The sequence below is a fragment of the Bos grunniens genome, chromosome 1, assembly GCF_055505025.1.
Source record: "Bos grunniens cultivar Pamir isolate PY7600 chromosome 1, Bosgru_T2T1.0, whole genome shotgun sequence".
NCBI classification, from domain to species: Eukaryota; Metazoa; Chordata; class Mammalia; order Artiodactyla; family Bovidae; genus Bos; species Bos grunniens.
The window spans coordinates 62,112,446-62,130,304 of NC_141165.1; the positions used below are offsets into that span (position 1 = coordinate 62,112,446).

General features: G+C 39.8%; 1 protein-coding gene across 40 annotated transcripts in view; it reads left to right on the plus strand.

Moving 5' to 3' along the window:
* Positions 1-17,859, plus strand: part of FNDC3B (fibronectin type III domain containing 3B) — a 361,710-nt gene that overhangs the window by 80,324 nt on the left and 263,527 nt on the right. For 28 of the 40 annotated variants that reach the window (XM_086394520.1, XM_086394600.1, XM_086394566.1 and 25 more), the window contains one exon: positions 17,766-17,841. The exons of the other annotated variants lie outside the window; for them this stretch is intronic. In XM_086394520.1, coding sequence (XP_086250646.1) covers positions 17,766-17,841 — 76 coding nt within the window. The remainder of the gene's footprint in view (positions 1-17,765; positions 17,842-17,859) is intronic. 40 annotated transcript variants of the gene reach the window in all.

Genomic DNA, 17,859 nt, shown 5'->3' on the forward strand with positions numbered 1-17,859 from the left:
AAAGGGGATCAGTGTCAGTATGGTGTAGAAAAACGAATAAATGGCTTTTGGGAGCCTTGCCCAGGAAAAGGATATTCAAATGTGAATGGGACTGCAATTAAAATATTATTGCTGAATAATATTAGATAACATCTCATTTTGTGATACTCCCTATTTAGAGACAGGGGCTTGAGCTGGCAGGTAGAAAAAGTTAGGCTGCTCAAATGTTGGGCTTGGGAAACCCAACATGGGGAAGCGCAGTTTTGGATCAGACTCTTCAGCATCACTGCCTATGAGGAACGTGTAACTTGTGCAGATGTTTAAAGAAAATTATTATTGCAAACTGCCATTCACGTTCTCACTACTATTCACAGTTACAAGGCCTCTCGTGTCAAGACTGTCAGCCTCTCTTCTTTGAGATTTGGGGTGGAAAGGAGGAGTGAGAGGGTAAGATTTATGACTGAATTAAGGAGTGACTGAATAACAGATTTGTTCATCTGCATAAGCATCTATCGTATGTCTTCTCTGCAGGACTGTATTAGGTGTTGGTGACACAAAGCTGAATAAGATACTGTTTTTGCCCTAAAGGAATGAGCAGTCTAGTTGGGGAGCAGAATGTGGTTTACAAAAAAAAAGGAAAAAGGCTCTGTATTTACACATGTGTAGACCAGGGGAGAAGTGCTTGGGTTGCAGAATGTATCAGCGTCTTGGGAGCGTCCAGGGAGGGGTGGGGAACGGGATAGGCGAGCAAGGAAAAGTGTCTGTGGGGAGGCTGAGCCTGAACTGAGGTATCATGCTGGAAGTTATTCAAGCTTTGCATATCATGTAAGCAGTTTCTGTGGTGTGAAATGTGAATACTCTGTAGGGCTAGCATAATCAGTGGAGAACTGATATTAGTGACCCCCCAGCAAACTGTATCTATGCATTCTAGGATCTCTCTTCTGGAAACTTTGCTCTTCAGTATTCTTTCTAGAGAATCTGTGTCCTCTGTGCATCCAGTCTGGAAATCCACTCCTGGCTTCTTGATTCTGTCCCTCGCAATTTCCAACTCTGTGGAGGTGAGGACCATGAGCACCCCTAACCCAAGTGCTTTCTAGCAGTGCAGGCAGCTGGCCACATTTCTGAGGGCTTCCTCTGAACTGTAAAAAAAAAAAAAAAAGTCTGAGTTTTCCAGGTCTGTGGTCTGATTTTACAATCTTCTCTGCCTTAGGTTTGCCAATTCCATTCACTACAAAGCCTTCTGAAAAGGCATAGCCTATGTATAATCTCTGTCTCATAAAGGAAAATGTTGATGCCATGCAGAGGAGGGTGTTATATGTGGCACTCACAATAATTATGACATATGATATATAATTATGACAGCTCTGAGCTGTCTGGGTTGAGAGACACTTCAGAATTTAATTAGCCAAAGGCAATAATAATAAGATACAAGATACAATCAGTATCCTTCAAATGGTAGAAATAGAGCTGCCTTCAAAAAGGAGAGGATTAAGGAAAAACACTGGCGTGGCAAGGTTGCACTGCAAAATAACAGCAATTTAAAATTTTATGGTGGTTTTAACATTATGATTGTTTTCAACAGTGTTTGGCTGTCTGGTTGCACTCTAAACTCCAGAGGAGCAGGGGTTGTCTCTTGGCCATGCTGTACCTGACGTCTGAGGTAGCATTCAGTGAGATAGCATTCAGTAGGTCCTTCAGAGTGAATGCAGGATGAACAAAAGGAACAGGTTTAATTCATCTAAACCAGGGCTTAAAAACTGGCTACCTATTACATTTTTCATACAGGCATTAAAAAAGAAAAAAAGCCTTATGATTAACAAATAATTAGGTGCCAATCTTTAAAAATGGGAAGATCTACACAAAATTCTAGATCTTTCTGTTTTTTAAAAACCCAGAAGATCTGGTAACTGGGCTGGTTGTCCTACTTGGCAAAAGTTGACGGACCCAAAGTAGCAGCCACCCACTTTGGATGGGGAGAAAGCCCCCTTTGTCCACTTCACTCAATTCCCAAACTTGCCTGGTCTCTGTGGTCAGCTGAACTTGCAACCTGGAAATTGTTTACCTGTTATTTTTTTTTAGCTTTGTAATTGTTTTGAGTGCTCACACATACAGGGTTTTAAAAGCAAAACTATTTAAGATTTTTTGGGCACATTCATTGTATCATACTGATGAAGTGATTTTAAGTCTCTTAGTTTTCTCCTTTCCTTATATAACTTGTAAAATGAAGTAGTATGGACTCTGGCTCATGTAGCTATGTAGAAGGATTTCAGTTATATGTCTTACAACTTTGGACCCATATGTTGTTTTATTTGGCCTCTGCTTCTCAGTGAACAGTCCCCAATCAGTGCCATATTGAACACTCATCAAAGCATAGGAAGGGCAGAAGAAATGACCAGGCGCCTTGGTTTTACTGTTTACAAACTGGTTAGGGGGCATTAAACACAGATGCAGGGTATCAGCGTTCAAATGGATAGACATGCAAATACTTGTGTTTATAATATTTTTTACAGTTTCTCCAAAAATTGCATTTTCCATAGGTACTTATTAAAATAGAATTTTTTGAATGTAAAATTTCCCTGGTGTTGCCTAGATGAAGCATTTTTATTTAAATCATTTCTATATTGACTTTCTCTTTGAATAAAACTACATTTGATAGAGTTCCAACCTCAAATTCCTGTTTTTTGAAAATGCATATTTGTCATGTTGGATGTGATACGATAGCCATTGATAGAGTACAGTAAAAATTATATATATATGTACACACACACGGAGGAAAAAAAGATGGGACTGTTCTCTTCCAGAATGTGTTAAGACATATGTTTGCACATATCATTTTTATGTTGGCAGACTCATCTTTTCTGGTCCAAATGATTGACTTAAAAATGTGACTGTATAGCAATTATCTACATTACGTTTCCACACAGACAATACTGAAGCAAGATGCATAAGTTAGCAACAGTGATATCTAGATTCCAAATGCAGGTGCAAAAAGTAAACAGCCTTCCAAGGAACCCATTGCTGAAGCGTCCTAGTATTGTATCTAGGTTAATTTGGGGGCTTCCTTGTCTTCAGATTACATTTAAATTGGAATTGACCAGAACTAGGTACCCCCCTTAGTAATCTTCCAGCCAGCTCTGCTGTTATAGTCAATTGAAGCTGAACTATGGTGGGCCGCCAGAGGAAGCAGTTCAGTGGCACCTTAGTGTCCATGCCTACACTGGTATTGCCTCTCAGCCCTGGGCCTTTTTCTTTAGTAGGTGACCATCAGATAGAGCACTGCTGAGAGGATGTCTGTTTTATGTGCAGTGTGTGCTTAGCACAACCATTAACTAGAATACTTTGACCTGGATCCATTTTTTTTTTTTTGCCCATTCCTTTGCCCCTTGCAGTATAGGAGGTGTGCATTTGGACATCTGCATTTAGAAAATTACTTTGCCAAGGGTTTCTGCTTTGCAAGTAACAAGGGAACTAGTTAAGCAGAGAGAGCAGAAAGTAGGAGCTATTTGGTTTTGTTTTGGGGTGTCAGGTTAACCCTTGAATAACAGATTTGAACTTCACAGATCCACTTATACACTTACTTATGTTTTACAGTAGTAAGTATTATAGAACTATACCATCCACCATTGGTTAAGTCTGCAGATGTACAACTGAGGATACCTAGGATCTGCGAACGCAGAGGGCTGACTATAAGTTTCAGATGGATTTTTGACTTTATGGAGGGTTGGTACCCCTAAGCTCTGCATTTTTCAAGGGCCAGCTGTGTTTCTATAAAAGTGGAAATCAATCCTTCTGAGCTAAACCTTAGATGTAGAGAAATGGACTTGTTATCCAGTTGTGTTTCACGACTTCTAATTTTTAGGAGTTGTTAAAATGTTCGTATGTGTTCAAAGTAGATAGAAAAATTCGCACCGAAGCATGTTCTTGGATAGAAGTTTCTTCGGTCTTCATGTATACTGGAATATCGAGTTGTCATTCTAGTTCATGGGGAAAACTGTGACACACGTGCTTTTGTTAGTGATGTTGTTTAGTAGCCAAGTTAGCCAGTCATCCAGCTCATTTGTCTTTTCTGATTTGTTTTGCATTGACAGAGTACATCTACTTAAAATCCATCTTAATTCTCATCACCTTGGCAAAAGGGCTGTATAAAAAGCATCCTTATAGAACGGCTGTTTCTTTATCATTTATTTTGCAACTTTAGTCATAGAAAATTAGTGTAAAATGTAGATAGGATATGAATTACAAAGGAATGGCATCCATATTTTTTCATAAAATGTTTGCATTGAGAAATTAGACCTTAGGCTTAATATATACTCTGTGAATAATATCTGTTTTAAAGACCAGGGAATCAACTGAGAGTGGAATTGAGTAATGGACGACATCACCCTTTAATAGATGGGTATTCACATCTATGGGTGTTTACTTCTCAGACTTTCTGTTTTCTTATTTTTAAAGTGGTTTACTCAGGGTTAGGCACTGAGAATCTTTCCACTTTTTATCACCTGCCCATGCTGCTTCAAGCTGCCTTGGGACTTTAAGGAGCCTCCATTAGGGAGACTTGAAGAGAAGCAGCATACTCAGTGTAGGCTTTTGCTTTGCAGGGAGGCAGTGGTTCATTTTCCAACCATTATTTTAAGAACAGGGGGGAAATGTGGGCTAACATGTTTTGTAACATTCCAGAGATGTGTCTTAACAATGTAAAAGATATATTAAAGGTCAGATTTTTTTTGGCATTGAAAGAATGCCAAGGGTCTGACTACAGGTTTTTGGCATTTATTTCAAACTTAAACGTTACTTTTTAAACTTGCTGATCACCAGAAGGTTTGTTGTCTCAACTTTATGCTCAATTTTTAGTTGCATGGTTATTTGTTAAATTATTGGAAAGAATGACTTACTTTTTTGGTGGTGGGGTTGTTGTGCTATATGGCTTGGTGATCTTAGTTTCTCGGCCTGGTTGAACCCTGGCCATGGCAGTGAAATTGCTGAATCCCAACCACTGGACTGCCAGAGAACTCCCCAAGAGAATTCCATTTGATATTTTCATTTTTTTGTTCTCTGTGTGGTAGAGGGAATGAATAGTAACTATTTGAGGCTTATGATGTGCTAGCAATGGCACCCCACTCCAGTACTCTTGCCTGGAAAATCCCATGGACGGAGGGGCCTGGTGGGCTGAAGTCCATGGGGTCACTAGGAGTCGGACACGACTGAACGACTTCACTTTCACTTTTCACTTTCATACATTGGAGAAGGAAATGGCAACCCACTCCAGTGTTCTTGCCTGGAGAATCCCAGGGACGGGGGAGCCTGGTGGGCTGCCGTCTATGGGGTCACACAGAGTTGGACACGACTGAAGCGACTTAGCAGCAGCAAGCACTTTTATATATTATTTCTTCCAGTGAACATACACCTTGTAAGGTGGTAATCATTTTTACAGACAGAACCACAGATGAGAAAGGTTACGTACTTTGCACCTGGCAAATCACAGGACTGGGATTTGAGTCCCCTATGTCCTACCATCCAGGAACGGTGGTATTGCTTGGACTTAGGTGTATCTCCGTTGTTTTGTTCATGTAAACAGTCAGGAGAGACACGGGACTGGGTTTTGTATAGTAGTAATTTGTAAGGCTTGTGAAGAAGAGTATTCCTGCTATTACCTTAAATTTCCTTCACATCACCCCTGAAAGATGGCAGTGAATCTGGCTGTGGAGCTTCTCAGAGTTGCAAACCAAGCTGGAGTGACTGTGTCTGAAGCCTGAGGCACCAACTGAGTTTGGAGGAAGAGGTGGGGGTGAAGTCATTTCAGGCCCAGGTCGTCAGAGTAGCTCCCTTTCTTTCCCTAGGGAATGGTTCTTTCCCTGAGGTTAGCCATAGGGGAGCAGTTTCTTCTGGGATCAGCACCTGCTGAGAGATGATGGTGACCAGAGAGAAAAGGCAGGGGCTTGTCAAGCCTGGGCACAAGGAAAGGACCTTTGTCTGACTTCTTTTCCTTCCAAACTCCACCTTTCTTTTCCATTCAAAAATTACATCATCCCTGAGGCACAGTTTTTGTGTCTTAAGAAATCTGAAAACTTATTATAAGACTTGAACCTATTAGATTATTTTTTGTTTCATTTCTGAATTTATAATTATTTCTCTTAAGTAATGCCAGAATTGAAAAAAAAATCATTTAAGTTTATCCTTCAAAAAGAAATCACTCTATGAGCATTTCTGAAGTGTCTCACCTCTGCTCATTCTTGTTCTCAGGGGAATACAAAATTAGGTGTCAGGCAGCATTTGTGCTGTGAGACCACACCCCTTTGCTAGTGAGTTCCTCTTCTTTGTTTCAGATTGATGAAGGGCTGCTTGGACTTTGACTTTCCTCAAGATGTTAATTATATGTTTCAAAATCATGTGTTCTGTTAAAAATCACTTACGCATAGCCTTGGAAGAGCACTGGAGGCAGGGAGGTGCTTCAGGGGTGTAGAATATTGTTTGGAGGCCTTGGGAAATAAATCTTAAGTTCATTTACCACCAAGACATATTTAGTCAGTGTATATAAACAAAAGAAGTCACAGTGTGCCTGGACGTTATTTGTCCCAGATGGAGTTTAAACTTGGCTCATTATACTGCGCTGATGTCATGGTACATAAACTGGCCCGAGTTAGAGACGTGCATAGAATCTGCTGTGCGCTTGTGTGTGCTGAGGGCGTGCGAGGAGCAGGGAGGGGCTGGCTGGAAAATCGTTGTCACATTTTTCCTTTGCTGTCTGCATAGCCTAGTGTCAGTCCTGAATTTGGACTGGGTGCAGAGTGAGGGAAGAGTCGGAATAATCTGTTCATTTGTGCAAGTCGGTATGTGATGCACTCAGGGATGTGGTTCTTCCAAGACTGAGTGTAAGTGCATCAGGCTTTCCAACAGTTGCTTACGATGCTCTGGCAATACAATCTAGAGAGGAAAATCTTAAAGCAGTACATTTTTGAAGAGCATTTTCAAGTCTGTTTGCCTTGAAATCTTCAGTCTGGATAGTGTCTTTAAACTTTTTAATGGTCTTAAGTATCCTGCTGTATAATTCTGTTTTCCTGGATTGAATGGTGGATAACCTTTCAAACTAGTTGCTTGAGTGTTTAAAAAGGCAGAAAAAGGCGGACGCTTGAAGAGAAGCCAGCCAGGTTTAATTCTTCCTTCATGCTTTGAGAGGACCCAGAAAAGGGTCCTCTCCTGGTGTTCTGGGTGCCTAATAGGCAATCGACACATACTGTGGTGTTACTTTGTTACATTTTATTGCTGACTTTCCTTGTGATAATCTTAATTAGAAGCAGTTCCAAGTAATTCACAGCATTTTGTGGATATAAAGAGCTTAGATTTCAGAACTACTGTGAAAGGATTCCAAAGTCACTATTGTTGCTGGGATCTGCGGAAGCCGAACAGACACTGAAATGTGAATGAGCTGCGAGGTGATCCTTTCAGGAAAGCCAGAATGTTTCTCAAACAGAAAATCTGGTCAGAGGTGAGAATTGGCTGGTTTTAGATTTTATTGAGAACATGAAATGTGGCAGATGTGGCAAACTTTTTTTCTTCAGACTTTCTCTTTAGAGGTCATGTCACTGGTAGAAATTTGAAGAGAAAGAAATATTAATAACAATTATTTATTGAGCATACTATATATAAGGCCTTCTACCAGGGCTGCTGGGGGGTTGCTTTCTTCTTTAGAGCACACACATAATATAGGTGTTCTGTCTTTTCAGAGGAGGAAATGCAGGGTTAGAAATGTTAAGTGCCCTGTCTGGCACAGCTGGGACTCAGCTACAATGTGTCTGATTTGTTCTTCTCACTGTGTATCTTTGGTATCTTCATTGATTTTAAACTCTTAGTTAAAAAGTGAATTGAAAGTAAAATGAGATTAGCACAAAGTGACTTAACTACTGGGTATGTACATAGTAGAGTTAAGTCTCTGCGTCGTGTCCGACTCTTTGCAACCCCATGGACTGTAGCCTACCAGGCTCCTCCAAGCATGGGATTTTCCAGGCAAGAGTACTGGAGTGGGGTGGGGTGCCATTTCCTTCTCCAGTGTACATGTATATAGTGTTACTTAGAAGACAAGTCTGGCCTGAACCCCATCTAATTTTACCTAAACGTGTATTGTGGCAGGAAGACAAACATGTAGAAGAAGTATGTGGTATTGCTTCCTTATTTTTTGTAGTCTTAAAAAAAGTAATAAAATTCATCTTAAATTTAATAATTAAGTTTTATGTTGTGTGTCCTTTTTTTTACGCTTATCTGCAATTCTGAGTCCTTATTTTATCAAACTTTTTAAATGTATGTATGATATGCTAAAAGGCAAAGTAGAGCTTAAAGATATAAAAAATGAATTAGCTAGTCTGAAATGGGGTAGTCTAGGAATCAGAACAGGTGTTTTGGGGATATGATTAACTTGGAACCCTTGAGAATAAGTAATGATTCTCGTTTGGTTCGTAATTAAATTTGTTTCCCAATAATCCCAATAATAATAAACCCTATTAGTCCTCCTTCCCTTTTGATCAGCAAATCGGCCAGCAGCATAGCGGGTGGACAGCACTGTTGGCTTGATGAGCTGGCTTCAAGTAAAGGACAGGACTGCTAGGTTGCCTGATGAGTGCTTTGGGGTTTAGCTTTTTAGAGCAAGAAACCAAAGGGAAGAAATAAGAGATAGAAAAAGTCTAGGAAGAGGTGGAGACACGAGAGGGACAGGCTGTGAAGGCCCCTCAGTTATCAGTGCTAGGAGTGGTGGAAATGGAAGTGACAGAATCACAGTTGGATAACAGAATTAGAGAGAGTGACAGGAAGTAGGAAAAATCAAGTAGTTACGCCTGGGAGAGCCATGCCCATGACTTCACCTCTGTAATCAGAGATACCGTGGTGTTGACAGGGAGGGCAGCACTCTTCAGCAGCGAACCCTGTGATCTGGATAGTCATATTTAAAGGTTAAACTGTTGATTATTTTTGAAAACTCTTACTTAGAACTGTGTAACCCCTGCATTATGTCACAGTTGGATGTTTAATTAATATCTGTGCTGGTCTCTGTGGGTCCAGTGTCTCCCATCTCAGAGATGTTTGAGTTTCTCACTGCTATCATAGTTACTTAGCAGTGTTGCTTTCCTACTGGAAAATTCTGCTCACAGGATAAAGTCCAGACTTTCAAGCAGAGCAAACAAAGACTTTTCTGAGGTGGGCCTGGCCTGCTTCTTCAGTCTCACCTTTTACCCCTCTGTTGCTTGCTTATGCCTTCACAGCCGCATTGGAATTCTCTAGCACACTGTAATTCTAAATGCAGTGAACCGCTCAGTGCTTGTGCTGTGTGATTGTTCTTTGGCTTATCTTCTCATTTTCCCTTTAAGTGTCACTTCCAACTATAACTTTTCCTGATGTCTTGGTGGTTTCTTCAGTTTCCAGAGCGCTTGATAGCAAATAATCATGTTTTTTTTTTTTTTAAAACAGCTAATTGTGTTTTCTACTTTTGCAGCAATATACAAATAGGGGTCGGCTTTTATCTTTCTCATCTTAGAATCATTAGTGCTTAATAAAGTGCCTAGTACATAGTAACTATTCAGCAAATATTTGTTGAATGATCAGGGTTTCAATAATTACATTAGGTATTGTTTTACATAAGTTTAATCAATACAAAAGCATGGCCTGAATAAGTGATGATAATGTACTGTGCAGAGGCAGGGAAAGGCTAAGGTCTCTAACTCAGAGTCTTTCCAAAACCATAGACTATTACATATTTGTATTCATTTCTAATTTTATGTTGGAATAAGATATAAGGCAATAGTATTAATAGTAATAAGAAAAGTTAACTCTAGACTGTTTAAAGACAAAATATTGGGAACTGATTTTCTGTTATAGGAATGAGAACATTCCTCATGGGCACATTATTTCTTGATTATGTCTTAGTGGGGGAAGAACAGTGTTCAATAAATGACATGGCCAACATTGAAATGAGTTTTAAAAATGGTAGAATACTGGGAATGTAGGCAGTTAAATATGTTTCTTCAGCAGCCTTGAGATTCCCGCAGTGGAACTGTCTATGGGGTTCAGTGCACAGTTTACCAGAGAAGGGTGTTAGTCACTCATATGGCCCTGTGGATGGTAGCCCGCCAGGCTCCTCCATCTGTGAAATTTTCCAGGCAAGAATACTGGACTGGGTTGCCATCCCCTTCTCCAGGGGATCCCCTGGACCCAGGGATCAAACCTGGGTCTCCCACATTACAGGCAGCTTCTTTACCATCTGAGCCAGGGGTGTGACATCAGTTGGTACGTCAGTGTGGATCACGTTGCTCTGCGTCAGCCAACCAAAAACCAGACATGAGGTAGCTGGCTCTAAACGCAGGATGACATACAAGATTTAGTGTGCAAAGCACATCAGATGGAAAGTGGTCCAAACTGCTGATTCCCCATCAGTGTGGCCAGAGCCCAGCTTGGAGATACGGGGTGCGTGGATGGAATTGAGGGGTAGGAAATGGTTTTACCTCATGTGGTGGATATTTTTAATAAGAATTGACCCTGAAATGGTGATGACAGGAATCAAATTTTGTTCTCAGTGAACATAATTATTTCAGCTAAAGCAGGAAGAATTATCTTTTGGGTACTCAACAATTCTGTGAAAATATATTCTCCAGTGGATCTTCCCGACCCAGGATTTGAACTGGAGTCCCCTGCATTGCAGGCAGATTCTTTACCAGCTGAGCTACCAGGAATCAATAAAATGAAACAGATTTGTTTAAATAAATGTAATGCTGCTCCAGGGGTATTTGGTGACTGTTACTCTTAGCCGGGGAAAAGCTACACTTACACTTATATTTTTGGTCTTTTTTGTTTTTGACTTTTATCTGAAAAGTCCTATAGTTGAAACTTTAGGTTCAGGCATTTTTGGCTATCTTAAAAGAGGCTTTGAACATAGTTTGGGCCATCTATATTACATCCTGCATTTTTCACACCTAAGTTAGTGCTATATTTTTATTCTTGGCAAACAGTTTTTTTAGTAATAGAATCTCTTTATTCAGGGCACAACACATTTAAAGGGAATAGAAATGTATAACTTCTTACAAGCTGCCATTGTTTTCTTTATAGCCCTTACCACTATCTGTAAATGTTTTGTTTTAAGTCATTCCTTACTCCCATCCCATGCAAGTTCCCATTTGTCATCCTGCCAGGTAGGGAGAACTTTGTGTTGTTCTGAGTCTCTATTTTGTGGCCTGATGGAATGCCTCACCTATTCTGGGCACTCATCAATATTTGCTGAATTAAGATGAAGTAGAGTAGTAATTGGAGAAGGAGATGTCAACCCACTCCAGTATTCTTGCCTGGGAAATCCCATGGACAGAGGACAGAGGAGCCTGGTAGGCTATATTCCATGGGGTCACAAGAGTCGGACATGGCTTAGTGACTAAACTACAGAGTAGTAATTCTTCTAGGGATACTTACTTCATGAAATGCAGTTATTGAACTCATTTGAATATACAGTTTACCCTTGAACAGAACAGGTTTGAACTGCATACATCCGCTTATATTTATTATTATAAATATTATAAAATATTTAAAATTATACAATATTATGCATATTTCCCCCCCTAAATACATATCACAGTACTACACCATCTGCAGTTGGTTGAATCAGAGGTTGTGGAGGGTCAACTGTAAAGTTATATGCAGATATTTTTCACTGTGCAGAGGGTTCAAGGTCAAGTGTATATATTTTCAGCAGACACTGGTGTGATTTCAGTGCATTAACATGTTCTCCTTGGTTCATCTAACTTCTCTTTCCTTGGTTACCTATTCATGGATTCCTGTCTTTTTTGTTAATGAAGGGTGATTTTGAGAAGTATAGAAGCTTAAGACCCAGTCTTTTTCAGGAGAAATCTTTTATTTTTCTTATGCCTATTAGGTCATGAGAAATGGCACCTAATGTTAGTGATAATCAAATAGCTTATTGGTTTCTCCTAGGTTTCTAAGGGAATTCAAGGACTTGACAATGACTTTATGAGAATAAATCTTGCCCAGTTTAAAGGCAACTGTTTGTTGTTAAGGGATGGAGTCCTTACCACCCAACTGCCATGTTGGGGGTAACAGGCTTTGCCTCAGGGAGTGAGCACAGATTTCCTAGAAGAGAACTTGTCCTCTGTCATTGGGGACATGCTTTTGATCCAGTTAAATGCATTCTATCCTTGTAGCCATTTATTGAAGCGTCTCTCTAGAGAACTGACTCTGTGAAACCCACACTTGTTGGGGAGGAGGAGGAGATGCTATGTGGTAGAAGAGAAAAGCATGTATTTTGGTCAGGCAGGGCTGGGTTCCAGTGCTGATTGTCAGTTTGTAGTTCTGTGACTTTGGACAAGTTACTTATCCTCTCTAAGCCTGTTTCCCCATCTTTAAAGTCTGGATGTCCTTTTGCCTTGATCTAGTGTGTAAGTATCCTTGGAGGCTCCCTGGTCTTATATGTTCTTTTCCTACCAGCTTTGGATTCAGGCTTCAGGTTGACATGCGAGCAGGTGAGTCAGTCAGTACTTTCCTATTATCTTCTAGGACCTTCCAGTTTAACTGCTCATGTTTTAAATCCTGGGACATGTTCTTTGTGTATGTTATTACCACAAAGGTGATTGTCAGTCATTTGCAGCTCATCATCTCGCTTTTCGTAAAAGAGACAGAACTCAAAAATCAAATGATGCTACTGTTCAGTTTTGCTGGAGGCCAGCTATGGCCTTGACACAGAGACCAGAGTCTCAACGGTGCGTCATGATGGATGCTTTGGGTGGAACAAAAGAGCCTGGGTGAAGCTTGCCAGGAATTTTTTGGAGTTTGGGAATCTGAAGTGTGTGTGTGTGTTCAGAAGAAAGGTGCTACTATTCCTTTCCTGGAGTCAGAGGTCACTTTTTAAGTTGTTAGATCTTCCTGGATAGAATCTGTCCTTAACCTGGAACTCATCTGCAGCTTTTAGGTTGTAATACTCCTTTCTCTCTTAAGATGTCTGTTGGATATTCATAACTGCTCTAAACGAGAATATTCATGCATATATGAAACAGCTAAGAGTAAGACAAGCTCACAGATGTGGCAAGTGGGAAAAGCTCTGAAAATGAAATGAGATTTCCTAGCACTGTTTATATCTTGACTAGGTATGGAATTTAACTCTTGAAAATACTGCAAATGTAACATTTCATCTTTGGTCAGTCAGTACTACAGTCCAAGCAGGAGCTTTTGTGATGAACACATACGTGGCAGTGATGATTTAGTTGGGTGCCTGGTAGTATTTTATTTGAGGCAAAAATTAGGAATTTGTCTCCAGGAGATTATCTTCTGGTTAATCAGGCATCCAAATTTTTTTTTTTTTTCAGGCATCCAAAATTTAAAACGCAAAAGTAGCCTTCCTTTTGCTCTTCTGGTGAGTTAGAAACAGAGTTCTATTTAGATTTATACCTGTAAAGAAAGATGTTATACCTGCTTCACTTGTCTTGTTGGGTGAAGCTTTCCCAGGATGCTGTGTTTAGCCTTTTGCTTAGTTATGTTAATTCTACCTCTTGTTGTATTGTTTCTTTAGACTTTGGAAGAATGGTCACTTATTTTTCAGTAAACCTTAATGAACTGCCTTTGGTTATGTTGGGTTGCTTGGTTCCTGTAGCACTAACGGATTTGAAACAGATCTGACAAAACAATAGTAGCCTGAAATATGTCTTTGATTAACATGGCTCTATGTTAACATCTCGGGGGGAAAAAAATCTATCAGTGGTTAAAAAAAAATCTTCTTTTCTTCCCCTTCTCCTCTGACAAGACACAGAATACAGCATGACTTGTTTTAGTGCTGATTTTGGAAAAGCAGGAAATGCTTACTAAGTGGGCAAAAAATGATGAGGTTTGGACAGTGATGTTATGTTTCACATTCTGTATTTAAGAAAACTTGTAACTGTAATGTCTGCTTTGTGGCTAAAGAAAGAAAGGAGGAGGGAGGGAAGGAGGGTGGGGGGGATGGGGAGAGACAGATTGAGAGAGAGAGAGAGAGAGACAGAAAAAGAGACAGACGGAGTGACTTGTTCGATACAAAAGGTTAAGTGCCAGGGAGCCTGCCGGTGTGACTCACGCTCCTCAGGGCCGCACAATGCAAGGCCTGCTGCTGCCATCTCATTCATGTCTCTGGTTAGGGACAGATCACTGGGCTGGTGTGTGTCAAAAGTTTATTTTTATATCTCCTTTATTGACAGCAAAAACAGCATGGTGGTCAGTCCGCTTCAGTATAATAAAATGCTTTCTTTTAAAATATCTCGGTGCCAAGATGAATACGGTTTGCTCAAATAATGACTTTCACTCTTGCTAAGAAAAATTGATATTGGGACACAGGAGATTTGCCTGGTTTCTGAGGTAACTTGGTAGATTATAATCTGGTTGCCATAGAAACACAGCAGCAGGGAAAATTATAGAAAGTAAACATTTGAAGAGAGATATTTTAATAGGATATGTGAAAGCCCTTTACCTATCCTCTTTCTCCCTGAAAAGATGGGGTGGGGCTCAGGAATGGGCCTCCCGGGAGCAGCGAGGGAAGGCATAAACGGCTTTTGGAGGCTGGCTGCCTCCAAGCCACTCCATGAGATGTGGCCGGTGTCGGCGACCGCAGAGAAACTGCTGCAGACACTTTTCATGCAATATGATAAGCAGATAATGTGATAGAACCTGGAACATGTTTCAATTCAGATATCCCTTTTCTTGCCTGGGACTTCCCATAATATTGGTGAATTGTACTTTTAGAACTAGTATTTAGGACACATTGTCTGACAGTTATGAGTGTAGTGGTAGAGAGTATATGCATTTAAGATTGTCAAAGAATATCTGGGTCAGAGTCTTAGTGTTCACTGATTTTTTTTTTTTTTCCTGCCTGAATAATTCGACAGGCATATCTTATAGACCTATCCCTAGAGGCTTAAACACAAAGCAGATGCCTTCTGCTCTGTTACAGTGATGTTAGAATTGGTTTAAGGATTTTTAAAAAAAAACATGGGTAATTTTCTTTCTTGGACTGTTTTATTCCCCTGTAGTTGAGTTATATTCTATGTGTACATAGAAATAAAGTTAAGTCAAAAATATTTTCATGTTAGGAATGACTTTAAAAATTCAGTTTCAAGAAAGCAATGAAAATGTCTTAATCACTCCATAGAGATCGGGAAGGATTTCCTTTTGAGTTCTTAAAATCACACAGTGTGTACATTGGGGAGGATTTGAATGCTGAAGACTGAAAAATTATTGACACAGTTACTGTACAGGAAAAATAAATTGCCTTGAAATAACTATTATAATTCAAGATAACAAGAAGCACCAGGGATGAAACTTGTACTGCTTTTCCTTGAATGGTCTTGTTTTTTCTAGTTAATGTATTTCCAGATTAAAAATGTTTTAATATCCTAACAGTGTTTCCTGGAATTATTAGTATAAGCAAAATACATAGACTTTAAAGATTTAGCTTTTAAAGATAAAATGGTTTTGATCTTAATAAATAGTTTTTTAAAATACATGAATTATGGTCTATATGGGGTGCCCAGGTGGCCCAGTGGTAAAGAATCTGCCTGCCAAGGCGAAGACATAGGTTCTATCCCTGGGTCAGGAAGAACCCCTGGAGAAGGAAATGGTAACCCACTCCAATATTCTTGCCTGGAGAATCCCCATGGACAGAGGAGCCTGGCAGGCTACAATCTATGGAGTTGCAAAGAGTCGGACATGACTGAGCCACTAAACCGCCACCACCACAGTAAATAAAGTTGACTTTTAACATTGCATGTTATGAAAGCTTAATTTCTCAAAGTAATGGTTGCAGTGGTTTTCCATAAGTTTTATAACTTTCATTCATTCAGTAAAAATATTTCTCAAGCACTTACTCTGTGTCAGATCTTGCCCTTATAGAGCCTAGATTAAGGCTCAATAAGGAAAGACAGACACAAAAGTAATTCCTTTACCACCCTAATGGCAGAAAGTGAAGAGGAACTAAAGAACCTTCTGACAAAGGTAAAAGAGGAGAGTGAAAAAGCTGGCTTAAGACTCAACATTCAAAAAATGAAGATCATGGCATCTGGTCCCATCACTTCATGCAAATAGTTGGGGAAAAAGTGGAAACAGTGACAGCTTTTATTTTCTTGGGCTCAAAAATCACTGTGGATGGTAACTGCAGTCATGAAATTAAAAGATGTTTGCTTCTTGGAAGAAAAACTATGACAAACCTAGACAGTGTGTTAAAAAGCAGAGATAGCACATTGCCGACAAAGTTCCATGTGGTCAAAGCTATGGGTTTTCCAGTAGTCATGTATGGATGTGAGAGTTGGACCATAAAGAAGGCTGAGTTCCAAAGAATTGATGCTTTTGAACTGTGCTGCTGGAAAAGACTCTTGAGAGTCCCTTGGACAGCAAGGAGATCAAACCAGTCAATCCTAAAGGAAGTCAATCCTGAATAGTCATTGGAAGGACTGATACTGAAGCTCTAATTCTTTGGTCACCTGATGCAAAGAGCTGACTCATTGGAAAAGATGCTGATGCTGGGAAAGATTGAGGGCAGCTGGGAAGAGAAGGGGTTCAGAGGATGAGAAGGTTGGAGGCATCACTGACTGAGTGGACATGAGTTTGAGCAAACTCCAGCAGATGGTGAAGGACAGGGAAGCCTGGTGTGCCACAGTCCATAGGGTTGCAGAGTCAGACATGACCTAGCGACTGAATGACAACAACAATTAATTGCAATTATAGATTTTAGGAAGGAGCTGAGTTTCATTTTGTTTGTTTTTTGAGAACCCATAGTGCAAGACCTGTCCTGTCCTGAGAGTCAAATGCCAGTCCTTAATCTGGCAAGGATAAATGGGTGGTGGCTGGTGGAGGAATGAGTAAGGTGGGCAGAGGGTAGAGATGAAGGAGTGCAGGGGAAAGCATTGCAGACAGAGGAAACAGTGTGCTTGATGGTTTCAAGGCAGGAACCAGGCTTGCTCCCAGAACTTCAATATGAATGTGACATTGCCATCCTTCTGTTTTCTAGAAATATATAGTCATTATTTTAATACTGTTAATCTTGCACCTGATGATTTTTAACAACAGTTTTTTAAACTTGGATTATGTCCTTTGATTTATATTTAGATATAGATTAATTATTTTTCCCCTTTTGTTATCTAAACTAACTGAATGAGATTAGAACTAAAATTCTGAGATTCTTGAACATATTTTGCCATGTCATGCGTGATTTAGTCTTTTGGAAGTTGTCTTCTGATAACAAAATATCTGTTACATGACTAAAATAGACATTTAGGTAATAGATTTAAAGATTTGTGTGTGTGATAGGTCCTACTTATACTGTTCATTACTATTTCCAGGTCCTATACATAGGTACTTTTTTCCCCATAAACATTTTTCTTATAAATTGCTTTCCATTGTTATAACACAGGAGAATTCACTTAGCTATATACAAATGCATATACTTATCCCCCATCAAATTTGAACCAGATCTAAGACATCTCCTAAGTTTTATGTTTATACAAGATTCTGTGCTATGTATTTCTTGTCTAGTACATAAATTTAGTAATGAAACTGTTGAGAAAACCCCAGACGTTCTAGTATTAAATTGAAAATTAGGGATTTCCCTGGTGGTCCAGTGGTTCAGACTCAGTGTTCCCAATGCAGGGAACCTGCATTCTATCCCTGGTCAGGGAACTAGATCCCACATATCACAACTGAAGATCCTGCGTGCCACAACTAAGATCCAGCACAGCCAAATAAATAAATAAGAATAAATTTAAAAAATTGAAATTAATGTGTTATTTTGGCAGGTTATTCTCGTTCAAGTTAATCCAGGTGAGACTTTCACAATAAGAGCGGAGGATGGAACACTGCAGTGCATTCAAGGTAAGGAAGTTTTTTGTA